Below are 16881 nucleotides of genomic sequence, written 5' to 3'. Positions count from 1 at the left end.
TCAGTTAGTATTTATCAGATTATATGCATCTCTGTTTTTATTTTAAAGCATAATTTCTCTTCAGTGGCCGTTCAAGTACAGCGTAAGCTCCAATTAAACGAAGCACGAACTAGCCATATTGAGATTATCAGGATCTCGAACTTCCAGAACCCGAAATCTGAAAAAGCAAGTAGATACACGCGAAGATAGAGTTGCATAAGTATGTAAATACAAGCCGGCTGCATAGTTATACGCATGTTTGCGATTGAATGGCCTTTTGGTATCGTGCAATTTGCATTCTTAACGCTTGCACGCCGTCAATTATACGTGCACAATAGTGCCCCGATAACGTTAAAGGAACAGCCAAAGGTGTCTCGCAACAATTATAATTTTCTGCATTTTCGTTAAATATTCGATCAACTTTTAACTTCCTTTAAATCTTCTTACAGATAGATATCTTCGACTCGATACAATTATCTAAAAAATAATTGTAATAAGGAATTAATAAAATAATAATTAAGTTATACTCTGTAACGATATTCTAATAACGAGATGCAAGGACAACGAGCGCGAAGAGTATACGTATCCAAATTGGATTCAGCATTTTCTGCCAGAACTACTGAGAACTTCATGTGAAATGAAGAAAGGTAAAAAGCTGAAGAAGAAGGCAGCCCGTTCTGCTAGACGGACAAAAACAAATAGTCGGATAAAAGCGTTACAAAGAAGGAGAAAGAAATGTGAAGAGGGCGTGACGAGAAGGGGTGGAACACGTTGGCCCCATCTGAATCATCACTGCACGCGAATGGCTTCATTCATACGCAAATTTAAAGTACGTTCACGTGAGGCGGTATTACGATCTATACCCTTCGTTAGATCGATCATTCTTTACAACCGACGACTCCTCTTCCCGTTCGAGTCTACTTCTGTCGACAGTGGTAAATTGAAATTACTTACACGGATTTTGGCTAGAGCATTCTACACTTTAATATTTCATTATTATAAAAATTAGATATGAGTCACATAAAAGTTAGAAAGTAAGAAATTGAAAGAGTAGAAAAACAAGGAAACAACGAAACTTGGAAACTCGAAAAGTTAACGCAAAACTAGAAACCCAAGGAAGTTAATATAGTGCGAGAAACCTAGGAAGCTAGGAAAATTAATATAAACTGAGAAACTAGAAACCCCGAGGAAACCACCTCAAACATTTCCTTTTCCAAACTACCACTATAATTCGTTCCAAAAAATGTATGTATCCCATATCCTTACTACCATAGAAATTCAGAATTCAATCTTAAAAGTGCTTCATTAAAGTTTATAACAGCCATAACATTTTAATTCAATTTTCACAAGCTCATAATATTTTATAAGTTAAATATTCTATAGTTAATATTCCATAGCTCCATAAGATAAAATATGACAATTAATTAGTTCCACAGTACCATAGAACTCTTGCACGTGTAACAGCTTTTTTGAAATAGTTGATCGTTTAATCGTCAGATATGCGGGATGAGGTGTGGTGGAAAATCATGTTCGACCAGGTATACGATCGAAATGATGGACGACAGCGGCGCGGCTTGTTTAATGGCACCTACGAAAAGGAAAGTGCTCACCCACGCATCCTATCTGACGGACATTACAATGGCAGGTTATAAGTATCGGTCTCGTGTTTCTTGCTAATTAAACGTGAACGCGAACGGATGTAAAACATAAAACGTGGCAGATAAGACCACATAATCTTTCGAAATCGTGGTTTCAAACCTAGTGGTACAAAGCTAGTGCATCTATTCTATTCGACTGTTGCACTTTTTATAGATATCATTGATGTTACCCCTTTCTTGTTACAGAAAGCATCTTGTGTGCGAGATTATTAATTGCTACAGAGGATGGTAAACAGAAGTTAAATTTTCATTGAAGAAATCTAAAAATTGAAGAATTAGGTGAGTCAAAAAAAAAAAAAATTGGAAAACATATTACGAAAACATATTATAAACAAAATTGACTTGGAATTTAAAAAACAAGGTAAATATGATAAATTTAATGAGAAATTCAGAAATTAGGAAATTAAGAAATTAGAAAAATTAATTAGATGTTTAAAAGAATAATTGCTATCCTATTTTATCATAATTATTTGACCCAGTCTCAAGCTTAATCAAAACTTTAATTTTCTCGCAGAATAAACGTGTTAGTGACTACTATCCACAATGGACTCCCAGCTCAGCAATGCAATTTAATCGCCGACATTTTCATCGATGATGGCCATCAATCGTAATTAACTTTGTAACTCTCTATCTCCCTAACGCATTATCAAAAGAATCGATTGTGTTTTTAGCAGCTATGTTCTGTATGAAATAATTTGTAATTAGTCACACTGACAAGTCACGACGGTGACTAATCGAAACCTCCTCTTCTCATCTGTGGTTTTTCGACGCTGCTTCAGGAGTATATCAGTGTTGCCCTTAAAGGCTGCAGTTCTATTTGCTCGGCAACTTACGACGAACAGTTACCAGAGGAGCATAATATGTACCAGATGTTTACCGTTTGGCTTAGCTACTGTGCAAATACCAAGCTCCTTCATCCAACTTCCAGATAACATATCGCTTGCTTATCCAAAGAAATTTGTACCATTAGCTATCTTCTGAGAGAAACTAGAATTTTCAAAGAAATATACACAATGAAAATGAAGTAGGTAATAGATCAAAGATTTTGTGATTTTTATTAATTTTCTAAGAAGTGCAGATTCATTTGTAAAAATATTATTTTGGAAATCTTAAGATTGTTTCCCCATAAAAGATCAACCTCCATTAATTGGACTATGAATATCTTCAGTTTTTAATAACACAGAGAAATATTGACTAATAAGAAATGTCAATCTTTTCTTTCTTAACTTTAAGATTCTTGTCCCTGAAGAGATGAAATTGCGAGAAAATGATACCAGGCGAATCGTCAATGCCAATACGCGGACAGATTCGAGGAATGTGAAGGGAAATCAATATAGCTCAAACTTCTCTGACTCAGTGACACAGAATATCAGTTCTATCGGTTTACGTGGAAAATGGCTAACGAGCGCAAGCTAGTGTAAGGAAATAAAATAAAATATGAAAATTTATACTAAAATATCATTCGATCTGAGAATCTCTATATTTTTAGAGTTCGTTCCTTATAACAATCAATCTCCTGAGATTCAATCCCAAAAGAAACCTCCAAGTTTCACCAAGAATATTTAAGTTCTATGTAAGTGCATTACCAAATCCACAAGTTCCAATGTTCTAATTTTAAAATACATTGCATGTATTGCATTAAATGTTACATATAATTTATATCATAAAGGGTTGAGCTTCAAAGTTCTTCATCGATGAAGAAAGCCGTAGCTTATCTAAAAGAAAGAGATGAGAGATGCAGGGTTGCATGTACCAATTGCAACTTTTAAAAGTTCCTCGAGAAGGATGATCTTCGAGTTCGCACAATCGCGCGCGATGAATTCAGCTCGCACATTAAGCGTATAACTGGGAGTTGTCGGTAATAACGTAGTGGGTGGATATGAGGCTAACGTTCCAACTATGTACGGCGCTGTGTGTCTTGCAAGTGCACTCTAAACAGATGGTTCTCAACCTGTATCTTTGTGGAATGCGTCAATTCCATACTAATTACGGTCAATCTAAAAATTATACAAATAAAAGAATATTTTAAATAATGTTTTTTAATATTGCAGAATTAGCATACCTAGGCTTTTTCATTATTTCTACATATATTTAAATTTTTTTTGCCAGTGCAGAGTGAAATGTTGGAAGAATAAATGGAAGGATCTGATCGGTCACGTGACGAAGCAAATAAAAAAAGATAGGTCAGCTATATGGCACCGATTATCGGGGATCTGAAAAATTGGGCCATGTTTTGTTCGAGCTGCGTATAAAAAGCTCGAATGAGTGTTCGAACGAATTCATCCGACTTTGTATCGGGACCGATTTCCATTCTTTTCTTTCTGTTGTTCATTTTAAACCAAATTATTGAATAATCAATTAAGTTTATATAAATTAAGAGTGGTTCGTGCAATTTGGTTGAAGAAACAGATATTTTTACCCATTACGGAAACTCGTAATATAGTGCTTTTCTACAACCACCACCATGTTATGTTCTATTAAAACAACACATGGAGACAATTAGTACTTATAAACAGGTCATTCGGCAGCAGCATAATAATACACAACGAGAAATAATGTACGTATAAAAGAAATTATGAAAATTTCATTTAGATCAAGCTTTAGATTGCTTATAATTAGTTATAATACTTCACCTACATTTTTACCAATATCTAATTCCAATACCTGCAATCCCCAAGAAGGATCACTTTTGTTCGCTTCCAAATTCAACAGCTACGTAATTTTATATTGATCTGCCATTAAATTTCACCCATATCTAACACAAAATTCCATCTACATACATCTTCAATATCTTCAACAATATCATTATTTCAAAATAGAATATGTAATTTTAACACCTGCAGCTACGAAGAGAAATCCTTTGGCAAAGGCTTTCTTCTCGATTTATTCATCCGAGTCAAACACAGGATTTTATATTCTGTTTCACTTATACACATCTTGAATATCTTCGATAGAGGTATCATTTCCAAATGGAGCATCCAACTTTAACACCTACAAGGACAAAAATAAAAGTTGTTAAATTCATCAAATTTCCAGCTAACATTCGATTGGTGTTAATTACCACGTCGATTAAATTTCATCTAAATCCGGCCAAAGCGAAGAGAGGAGCATTGAAAACCGCTGCACACGGCCGAAGGCAGCGGCGTTGCAGCTCGTTGGCGGCGCGCGCGAGTAGAGAGAGCTACTACTACCGAGTAGTGTGTAAAAGGCGAGGTTCATTCATGCGCCGCCGGCTGAGTAAGGTGGGGTGGCTATTGATCGTCGAGCGTATATCGCGTACACCGGTGCATTGCACCCGTTCGCCTCGTTCTAGAAATTTTTACCCCAAACTCTCTTCCGTGCCTCCTCTCTCCATACCGCGCCTACCCCGATATCGTCGCTACGTTCTTCGTCCTTTCGCCGATTTTCAACCGGATCCTCGTATACGCCGATTCCTACCAGTCTTCTGAAACCGAATAATCAGCCCTATTCGGCTGGGGATCGATAAACTTCCCGGGGGCTCTTTCCAGGCTTTCCACTACCTCCAAGAGAGCTCATTTTTACATGGTGCATGATAGGGATGCTAACTTTTGGTTCAACTTGATGATGAATAGCATTTGGAAAGGGTAGATGTGTATTGGAAGTTAATATTTTGATAGTTTTAGTTGATACATCGCTTTGTAGTATTGTTAGTATTTTGTAATACTGTTCTTGTACTTATTAGCTATTAATATATTTAAGTAAATGTAACCAAATGTGACTTCAATATAAAGTTGATAGTACAAAGATTGATAATATAGATAAATATAAAATTAACGCATTCTGGCTTAACTGGATTAGTATCTTTTCATTTGCATTCTATTATATTTTTCCAGATATTCATTTGTAATATATAGAAGAAAAATCAGAGTACCTAATTATAGTTAACTCCAATAAAGATTACAAGAATTGAGAATAAAAAAGTCTACCAACTTACAAGTATCCATAACTCTAATTTTATATAACATGAGCATCACTGAAATTATTACCGTGTACTCATCATACCGTGTAATCATACCTTGAATCACATCTTTCAGTAAATAGTTCATTTAAATAACATCTGATCCAATCAAGTTATAGTCTACAGTATGCATACTTCGCACCTGCGATAGTATCCAGTAATAAAATCTAACAAAATCATAATAGTTTGAGCACGTTCCACTAGAAAACCAAACAAACGAGTTGAAGAAAAAAAACAGCAACTCGGAAAAGGGGTGAGAATTTCGAGAGATCCTAAAACTATTTCACCGCGATCTGAATTTTTTCTCGACGGAGGGTTGAGGCGACCTAATCGCCTTTTTCGCCTCGCTTCCACTCTCTTCCCTCTCTTTCTCACCCTTTGCTCCCTTTTGCACCCCTTTCCCTCCCGCACTTCCGCTGCACGCGCCTGCAGCTTTTTGCAACCCCTGGCCGGCATTACGTGCCGAAACTGCGAGCAGGTCAGTTTTTTCATTGCTCGATCGTCAAGTATATACGTGTATCTGTATGCATGTGTGTATGTGCATTTGTATAAGTATGGTAGTAAGTACAGAGGGAGGGGGAGGGGGGAGAAACAAGAAGAAAATGGAAAAAGAGGAGCGAGAAAAAAGAGAAGAGGGGAAGACAGAGAGAGAAGAGGTTCCACTCTCAAAAGTTTCCCACCCTAGCTTCTCTCTAGCCCTTTCTGCGCTAGACAGGACGAAACTTTCCGCAGTATTACAAATGAAACGGTCTTTGTGTCGCGTTGCCACAGCTTCGAGATCGCTCCAAGCATGCTTGGCAGCGAACCCTTTCTTCCGGACAACGTTCCGCTAGGATTGTTCGAAAGAATGCCAGAATATTCCGGCGAAACTGGCGGTGATTTATGGAGAAACGTGCCGATGCTAATTCAATCCCGTTCAAGATTATTTAGGGTGAAGATTCGATTAACCTTTTGTTCATAATTGTTCCTTTAGCAGGTATTGGTTGCATCTTTCCACTTGTTGGACTTTAGTCAAAGATGGTTTAAGTAGTCTGTACAAGGGAACGATACTAATTACTATTTCACTCTGAATTAATTAACTTGACAGTTCAAACTATCTCGATAATTACGTTTTCATTTTCTTCATGATTCTGTAATTTTCTTGTTTAAAGAATTATTTGATATTATTTAGTACAAGAATAGTACCTTTCTGGCCATGCTTGACTCGATTAATTAAGCAATTCATAAACACCAGTAATTAATGTAATTTATGAATACAACTAAAGAAATAGATCCCAAATAGAGATTCGTTTCATCCTCGAAATACCATAATGCTATATTCTGGATATGTACTCATGTGCATTCTGCACATTTTTGCACATTCATAAATGTCTGCAATCTATCTATGTATAAATATTAGACACTTTTTTCATTTCCACATCCTCAATTTTCATTTTTTTTTTTTTATTTATTTTTTAAATTATTTTCTATACATCCATCCCAAATATTTCAATTGCAAGACTATCGATTTTCTTATGTTTGATAGGACAAGTACAAGTAAAATCATGTTTGCCTTTCAAAATCGAATATAGAAAGGTTTTCACAGTTTGATCGGTCATCGTGATTAACTGATCCCCATGGATCAAACCTAACCATGTAAGAAGCAGATTTTACCATAATAAAGAAGACCTTCGGATGTCCAGTTTAAAAACTTAGGGGAAAGAGTCGGTAAAAAAATCGCGGAAGGACAAAAACAGAAATCACGTAATACGAGCCGCTCGAGTGACTGCCCTTCGTACTCCAATTGCTCTGAGACAGCCTGTAATCCAGCACACATTACATCAGAGATCCACACCCAATCTCCATATGCGTGGAACGCGATACATCGTCGATAAATACACGATGTGTTTCCTAACAAAATATATACACTGTACGAGAGGTTGTTTCTAAAATAATAATCTGAAACCACTTTTTGTTAAAAATTAATCTTTCAAAGTGGAGACTAAAAATGAAATTTAATTTTTTAAGGTGGAAGAAGAAGAACATAAGGAAGGACTTATTACTTATTATAGATGTCAATTATGGAATAATACGAGAAGGATTCAGCATAGTAATATACTTCTTAGAAAATTGAACATGCAAATTCTTATTTTCACAGGTATGAAGAAAATTAACGAAAATTTGAATTTTTTAATGAACTTTAAGGTTTAGACCAAATGAAGAGGGAAATTATTAATTATTGGAATTTTCAATTACTGAGAAATTACAAAATATAAAAAGTCAATTATTCCTGACAATTCTGCTTTCTATTAAGATATATGCTACACATACATCATGATTCTACGCCCACCGCCATAAAAATTTCCAAATTGTAACAAAAGTTTCGACAAGCTTGTAACAAGCTTTTAAGAGATTAAAAAGGAAAATAATATTCTTATTTCTGTGAAGAAATTTAGGTTGGAAGATAGTTCAGGGAGGTCTGAAATACATACGAATCAATTAGCAAACAGATGTTTCGCGACGATGCAGGTGGAGGCGTTCGATTTTCTCTTGCTAATCAACTGGAAGCAACGAAGCCGAAGAATTCGAGTTGTTAGCTACCACTTAACAACCTGACACTCAACACCTTTCGATCCCTGGATGAAAAAGAAGAAGGGAAAATCGATGGCTGATACAGGTTTTAAATCATTACTCTGATCGTCCTCATTTAAGCGATTTAATCGATACAAAGAACCGATTGCTTCTTGGAAATATTGTACAATGAGAGAAACCATGTAGAATTTACATCTCATCGTTGCTTTTTATCTCGTAATGATAATTAAATGGTAATTTCACTTATACCAAAGTACATGCGTTTTATAAAAGAATCTTCCTTTGAAGTTAGTTGTTTGGACAGAAAAAAGACAACAATATTACCTCACTACTCGAGGAAGAGGAGGGGACGTAATATTAAAAGTTCAATTTAATTCAATCGCTCTGATTCACATTAAGAGCCTGAATTAACTGAAATTGGTATTAAAACCGTCCGTGTAGTGTGATCTGAATTGAAGTGACGGGCGCTCAGATACTGTCAAGCACTTACAAATAGCGTTGACTCACATGGTAATTCCAGTATTAACAAAAATATTATGTTATTCCTTGATGAATAATTGTTTTCATTTTTCTTCGCTTGCATATTGTTGCATAAATTCGTGAATTAAATATTATTGAAACACAGTATGGTCTACCTAAAATACAATTTTTAATTATGAATATGAGTAACCAGTATAGAAGATAATTGTAATGATAGAAAGTAATATCAATTTACCAACTAACGAAATTGTTGAAAGAAAATTTCATTAAAAATGTACGTTTTCAGGATATTTTGAGACTTTGTTTGCTACTGTGCTTGTAGGTATGTATGTTTCGATGCCATTTGCTGTGCACGATGAAAGAATCGATAATCCATTCGAACGTGCACTTGATACAAGCATGCCGAGGCAGTAACACGAAATTAATGACGAGACGAGTCAGCGGCCGCAGCTGCAGCACGCACGAGGAACGATTTCCCTTCAAAAGAAGAGAGTTCTGTGCTTTTACGTGCGCCCTGTCCAAAAATTAAATGAAGCTTCGACCCACCTTCAAATTATATTTCAGATTTCCTCCTGAACCAAATAATTCATCTGCCTATCAATCTCCTAGCCGATTTTCTTCCTCATATTTTTCCATGTATTTTCCTTTGTCCTTTATCCTTATTTATAGAAGTTCATCTAAAAAAGAAATTAAATACTAAAATAGATACAGTAGGATAGCAGACGTTGAGAGACCAGGCTGATAAAAATACATTACACTTTAACCTATTAGGATGCAATAAGAATAGAAACACGACGAATTTTCAGAGAAAGAACATATCTAACATGAGAAAAATATCTAATACGTGATACTAACAGAGAAATCTGCGGAGACTAAAATAAAAACGAATCGATAGATCTAACAGCCTAACTCAGATAGCGGCAAGATAGCAAAATTTTAATATTAAATGTATCACACCGGTTTTCAATCGTATCAATGATCATGTTTGATCTTATTATTCTAGGTCAGTGTATCAGGCATCGTGTCGGTAAATCGCAATGATTGAAATTAACCCATGGCCACCAATTTTGCACCAGCGGCACTGTTAATTTATCGGCGCCGTTTCGCTGTTTCATTGCTAATCGCAATTAATTACAAGCCCTGAGAGGCTTCACTGAACTATGACCGGTTAGTTACGAGATTTCATTATGATCATCAGTAACCCTATTAGTCTTTAGTACACGGCCGCAAATGCTAGTTTAATATCGTTCATAATCGAAGTCACTTCTTTCCAGCCGCCTCCCCTCCCTCTAGCGTCTCTCTTTTTTCTCTTCCTCTCTCACGAATTTACTTGTAAATGAGAATAGTTAATGAAACTATAACGAAACTGGGTCGCCGGTTCGTTTCTCTCTCCAGCTGCCATTTATTATCCGTTCTCGTTTCATTTTTACCCTTTGTCTCGGGAATACGTGCCATTAGGTCGCGCAGGAAACGAAATCCTGCAGTGAAAAAATGCGAAGGGATTTTCAGAGGGCTTGACAACGCCGAAGTGCCGCATGCAAATATATATAATACGATCACCATAAATTCGTCGAGGATCCCTGCACTCTCCTTTTCCTGCCCGGAAACGTTACTGCGACATTTTCCCTGTTTTACTTCGTTCCAAAATTAAATTTTTCTCTCGTGGAAAATTAGTGAGTCCTTCAATTCTCTCGTTATCTTCATATCGTAGACAATTAGAGCATTTAATTTATAACATTAATTATACCAGACTATATAAATAAGAAGAAGAAGCTTAAAATGTGAAGGTCGCGAAAGAAAACATAATGTGTATACGTTTCTTCTACTGTAATCTTCATTTATATTCATAAAAATACTAACAAATAAACGATGCGATCATTTGATACTTGTAACAATCCAATATAATAAGTCTGACAGCAAGTTGTGGACCAGAAGTGTAATGGTATTTCATTAATAAATATGCAACAAAATTGCATTTTGCAAGAAGAAACCTAAGAATCATATTGGATTTACTGAAGAATAAATTATTACTATTGTCCCCTTTTTATCAGTGTGAAATTATATCATTTCCAATTCTGGTGTTTACTAGAGACACCCCGTATAACATGCCGGCGCGTACATAAAAGCCAATCGGGCGACGGTTGGATCGATATGGTCGTCGGTTTCTCTCCCTTATTCCACGAATATATCGATGCTCCACATTGTGTTTCTTTCCCTTACGTACACTGCCTTCTCTCTTAAGGTCTTCGTACCTTACAATGACTTTCAAGTCACAGTAAGGAAAGAGAAAGATAAAAAGGATTAGAAAAGCGCGCACTCCGCGATCAAATACTCATTCTTCCTAAAAACTGTTGATTGCCCTCGAACAATAACAGAGAACCCTGCAAAGTGTCTTAATTTACTGGAGTTTCCATTTAAAATTGCTTAGGTTTCCTGGAACCTAAAATTCAATCGAAGAATCAAATGTAAATCAAGATAAAGTTTATCTAAAATACAATTTTTCGATATTTGGGTACTCCACGATGTGAAGATATGTCAGTACCCAATTGTGAGTCAGTCTTTATGCGAAGTTATATGAATAACACTTCAGGAGATAATTCCGAAAAACCGATAGCTGAACAATATCATACGACATCGTTGTTGACTTAAGACCAACAAAATTTCCGTATTATCTCGTGGGAGAACATGCAGTAACTTAATAAATCACAGATTAATGTATGACAATATCAGGAGTTACATATACAATACAGGCGTTACATATGTGGAGTTCTGAATGCAATGCCATCGCCTCAATGAGCATTTATCGAGATATAACAGAGAAATTATCGGTGATAAGGAATTTTTATACATCGTCTGCGTTTTCTGTCGCAGGCATCTAAATGGTACCGTTCTCCTCGTTCACATTTATAATTTATAAATAACAGAATACATTATGAAATGCAAATGTCATGCAACGAGCAAAGGTTAAATTGAACGATAAAGCCGGTGTGTATTTTCGAAGCTGCTCCTGGCAAGATAAGACGCTATCGAAGCCAGTACAGCTTATAAATTTTCATTGGAACTTGCCAAACTCTGCAGAAAGCTGTCACGTTTCAGCCGCAGCGAAAGCTTAATAAATAATTGCCAGGAAATTTTTTTTCTGAGACCTGTGCCTTGGGAAACAATCTCTTCGTCTATCCCACATACATAAAATTATAGTTTTGGTAAATATGTTATAGTAAAAAGTGTTTTTTAAAGCAAGATAGCTATTACACTGTATACTATAACGAGTTATTTCACGTATTTTCAGTTTCTTTACTGTCCGTTTAGAGAAAAGCCAGCATGGCAATATTTTTATCCGTAAATTCATTCCACGGATATAGGAGAGATTTCACGGGAGAAATAGGTGAATAAGACGCCGCGTTACGAGCACATATATACACCACCTACGAGTTTGCATCGAGATCTATGTGCATTTCCGGCGGTTTACCGTTATGTGCATATATAGCTAGGAATTGGACCACAAAGTAGATAATATTGCTCCTCCAGACTGTGCGCATCACGTTTCGCTTCAGACCACACAAAAATCATCCTTCTTGATGAATTTTACAATGCAAATACTCATCGGCAATCTCTTCATTATACCTACAAAAAGCAACGTATCATGAGAGAGAAAATTGCGTAGAGAAGAGACAAAAATAAATTACGACTACAAAACTATTATATTCTCTTTTATCCTTGCAATTAAACGATCTGGTTCGTTGATAAATAACAAAATTACATTACTATTACAATATAACTTATAGAAGAGTTGGTTTCTTATTCTTAGAGTTGTATTCTAACAATAAGAATATTAATTATTCTAACTTCTATCTCCTCCGGCCTTCCCAGCTGTGCAGAATTGAATAGATAGTTTCTGTAATACGTACACCGGTCAAGGAAATAAGTATTGCAATCAGTAAATACGTAACATAGCGTTGCGTCCTTAATAGGTTTCCAAGAAGCGTGAAATTCCCGCGCGTTGGCCTTTTACTTAAACGACTATCTCATTTTTCCTCTTTTTACACATAATTGCCTATTTTTTTGCTTTCAGACGTCCACCGATGCATTTTTTTCTAATGTCAAGAACATTTTTCAATACACAATTTCCTTTCTAGATTATTTCATGCTTTACAAAATCTTCTTTCAAAGATTTTTCTATTTCTCTTTAATTTATGTCTTTCTCTTTTAATATCTAAATGGTGAAGTTTGAATATGTAATATAGGATTATTAAATGATAACTAGTTCGTATTACTTTACGTAAATAAAATTATAGCACATTAACGATTTAATTCTACTGCAATCGACTTAATTTAACTTAATTTAACGTTATTTCTTCCAGACGATATACAAGCATATATAGCCTAGAGGCTTCACGGATAACGAAGAATGTTACGTGCAATTACGTGTGATAACTGGGAGTCATTCTCCTGTGGGAAGGAGAACCGATGATATGAGATACAAAGAATGAGCAATTTGCACGATTCACAGTATCGTGACATAATCGAATAGACTAATATAATAGATAAAATAATAAACTAACCATAACACAATGTTACACTATACTAAATATATAATATTTCTTTGATATCTGATACATGATTTATTCTCTGAACACTTTCATAAAAAGATAACAAAGAATTGTCGTTATTCATAACAAATATCCTACAGAAGAGTGATACATCAAAACTAAAGTGAACTCTTAATTATATTCCGAACAATGAAATTCAACTCGGTCAGAATTTCCTCAGCTCTTGTCAAAGGTTCAAGATTTGTCATCTGACGGACAATTTAAACATTCCTACACAAACTCGTACTCTCATGGTGGCAATAATAAAACAAAGCATTGTTTGGTCGAGCCGTGGCCGGTATAACATTGTATTCCCTTGTCTCCTCTCTCTCTCTCTCTCTCTCTCTCTCACCCTCTCTCTCTCTCTCTCTTGAAAAGTGGAACACTACGAAGATAACGTGTCGGTTGAAACGTTTCTACCGTAATCATTACGTAAACGCATCGGCAATTAAAGATCCATAGTCGGCCACATATCGTGCAATTAAAAAAGCCAGTGGTACTCTCTCGTATATACTCCGCGATAGTAAATATACATATATTGGCTTATAAAGTATTTGAATAGCTATACAAACTTTTGATGAATATATTATGCACGTTGTACAAACAATGAATATATTGGTGAGGTTTGAAATGTACAGAAGGTACAATGTATTTAATGCAAGTATATATTTCGTAGAGGTCATAAAAATATTTAAATAATCTTATTCATATCCAGTATCGTAATAAGCCTCAATATACAGTGAGAATTTGTAATACTCATTATAATTTATAAGACGACTATTCATGCTGTGTATACTAGTTTTTGTTACTAAACATATGCTTGCAATAAATATTCAAAATTTTACTTATTTTTCAACAGTATAATCATGATATAATCACTTGTGTCTCATTACAGAGTTAATGAAATTTCAAAATGTTCTATGTGACACACATAATATATTAGTAATTCTGTCAGAAGAAAATTTACAATTACTTTAACGAAAGAAATATATATAATGAGTGAGTTGAATACTAGTTAGTCGAGCGGATAATTTTTCTAACCAACTTTCACGATAAAAGGGAACCGTTTGACAGCTTTATCTTCAGGCAAATATTGATCTGTGCTTTCCCGTTAATCGAGCAGGTTAACGCGTGCTGATCCAGCTCCGTCGAATCGGCTTAAATCGAATAACCCGTTCTAACATCGCGGTCACCTCTTCTTCAACGTTATTCGCTAAAAGTAAATAGTTTTATTAATATATTACGATTCGAGTCGTAATTTTTGTTCGATAATATAATTGAAATATAGAATTATATGTGAACCTGTTATTAACATATTCAGCTACGTATAATTACTATTTGTCTTCTTTTATAGCATCATTAAATTCTTCTTTATCTAGGTTGAGCAATAGGACGAGAAGAAATAGAAATAGGCAATAAAAGTTTGTGTACACGTTCAGTTAGAACGAAGAAATTTGAACAACTACGTGATACAGGTTACAATAAAAGCGATAACGTCAACGTACATCATTGCAAATAGCAAAAATTGTTATCTTTCTCGGGATTGAGAAGAAACTGAGAATACGTCTCAAATGAAATATTCAGTTATATTGAATTTTTCACTGAAACATTGATCGAGGAAACCTGTTTCATTTTTTTAAATCTTGCACAAACAGATATCAATCTAGCTAATAAAAAATAAATCTATCTAAGAAACACCTCTGACAATAAAGTAATAATAGCTAAATATAGGATATTCTCAAAGATAAGTATAAGACCAACAGATTGTCATCGTCGACTCAAACTCTAAGAAATTGAGAGAAATAGTCTCTGTACGTTAACAAAAGCATAGAGGAAACGAATCTTTCACATTTATTAGATCTTCGATACCTTCTTTTAGGATCATATACAATGGAGTATTTCTCGTATCAATATAGCGAGTATAATTTTTCTTATTCCACTCACAGAACACATTGGCACGCGTTGATCGTTTATTCTGGCGCACCCTGTGTATGCTACGGAATAAATAAGTCGTCATTCGTATTTAACAATTCGTAGATCAAACGCACCAACTACGACTAATCATTTTCCAATCGCTTAGTTTCTGTCGAAGATAATTAAAATGTAGAAAATTATGGACGTTTACACTAGAGAAGAATGGTGTCAATATAAAATTCTGCTGGTATATGGGAAGCATATAATAAAAGTAATAATACAACTGCCAAGCATTGTGTAACATTATGTAGTCAAATTATAGAGAATAGACGTAAACAAATGAGAGATACAAGCAAGTGACGAATTTCAGACGTGTTTATTCTTCTAAAGTGCTTCCAGATATTTTTGTTAGATTTAGAGATTTTCTATTCTGGACATCAATACTATGAGTAGTCCATTTGTTTAAAGTAGCTAAAAAGCACATGAATATTGTTATAAGAAGAATTTTATTATACAAGTTTTTTTAATTTATAAATACAAATAGATATTTGTAACCTTATTTTACTGATTATTATGGAACCATTTAAATACATACATATATACATATATAGGAAGATAATATAGAATTAGGTTCTAATTCTAGTATAGTAGTCCAAATGGAAACAAATCCAGTGTCAAAAGCGTGAATTATAGACCTTGCAACGAATACTCTGATTCTGAGAATGAGTATTATATTTGTAACTTCTATAATCATTTTTTTATTAAATCTTGTTAATTTATTAACCAGAAAACAATTTATTTTATCGTGTACAATACAACCAATAAGAATAAAGGAATGAAAAATACCAAACTGTAAGTACATCATAAAATTGAAACTTTGAAAAGTATACTTTTTCATTCAAATTTTCCACGTCTGAATTAGGCAGAAATTAGGGGTTAAAAACAACTTGAGATTCTATATGATCTTCGATATGACCTTCTCCTTTATAGATAAGAAAACTATATAAACGAACGTCACAACATACCTGAGGGATATTGGCGTTCAGTTGACGATTCAATGAGTCCCGTTCCTTCTCGACCTCCTGCAAACGCGCTTCCGTTTCCTGCAACCGTTCCTGGTTTTCGCGCAACGACTCCACCAGCTTGTCCCTCTCATCGAGCATCGAGACCATTAGTTGCTCGAAGTTCGCATCCTCACCGGAATATTGCGAACTTCTCTGGCTAATGCTGTCCTCCGCGATAGTCGGCATCACGTCGCACATCATATTCCACATTTTGCGTATCCTACTACTCTCTCTCACCCTCCGGCACTGAAACTCCACTTCAAATATACACGCAAATGAGAAACAGACGAAACACGCGCGCCGGATATAATATGGACACTCGCGTGCGCGCCAATGGCAACGAAAGCCGCCTTCCGCTTCCGATATCTATGTACACATATAGATATATGTATATATATAAGCACTTATATATGTATACATATATACAGTGGTTCACGGAAGTATTTGAACAGCTATTATATAGAAAACTTTTAAGTATATATTGTATGTGTTATATAAAACAGGTTGAAATTTAGTTAGCATTGTAATAAAAGACTGCCATGATTAAACTACAGATGTTTATGCAAAATCATATTTTTATCAAAATGACAAAAAAAATAAAACCTGCATAGAGATGTGTTTCACATACTAAATATTATAACTTGCTC

General features: G+C 35.0%; 2 protein-coding genes across 17 annotated transcripts in view; one reads left to right on the top strand and one right to left on the bottom strand.

Annotated features, from left to right (window-relative positions):
- The window catches only part of LOC117207747 (liprin-alpha-1), a 42061-nt gene that overhangs the window by 22802 nt on the left and 2378 nt on the right, over nucleotides 1-16881 (bottom strand). For 11 of the 15 annotated variants that reach the window (XM_033448290.1, XM_033448263.1, XM_033448308.1 and 8 more), the window contains exon 2: nucleotides 16196-16491. In XM_033448290.1, the coding sequence (XP_033304181.1) occupies nucleotides 16196-16444 (249 nt within the window). In that variant the 5' untranslated portion in view covers nucleotides 16445-16491. Of the gene's footprint in view, nucleotides 1-4474; nucleotides 4629-4698; nucleotides 5083-16195; nucleotides 16601-16881 lie in introns of those variants that run through there. The other 4 variants (XM_033448381.1, XM_033448389.1, XM_033448281.1 and 1 more) reach the window with 4 other exon arrangements.
- On the top strand, nucleotides 355-1749 carry LOC117207888. 2 transcript variants are annotated; one of them, XM_033448575.1, is made up of 2 exons: nucleotides 355-914; nucleotides 1477-1749. In XM_033448575.1, the coding sequence occupies exons 1-2, from the start codon at nucleotides 617-619 to the stop codon at nucleotides 1629-1631; spliced, it is 453 nt and encodes a 150-aa protein (XP_033304466.1). In that variant the 5' UTR covers nucleotides 355-616; the 3' UTR covers nucleotides 1632-1749. The 2 variants fall into 2 exon arrangements, with proteins under 2 accessions (XP_033304466.1, XP_033304476.1); XM_033448585.1 differs by having other exon boundaries at nucleotides 365-808.

The sequence above is a fragment of the Bombus bifarius genome, unplaced genomic scaffold, assembly GCF_011952205.1.
Source record: "Bombus bifarius isolate JDL3187 unplaced genomic scaffold, Bbif_JDL3187 scf7180000007966, whole genome shotgun sequence".
NCBI classification, from domain to species: Eukaryota; Metazoa; Arthropoda; class Insecta; order Hymenoptera; family Apidae; genus Bombus; species Bombus bifarius.
Note: the sequence above shows the minus strand (reverse complement) of the source record. Positions and strands in the feature narration are given on the sequence as shown.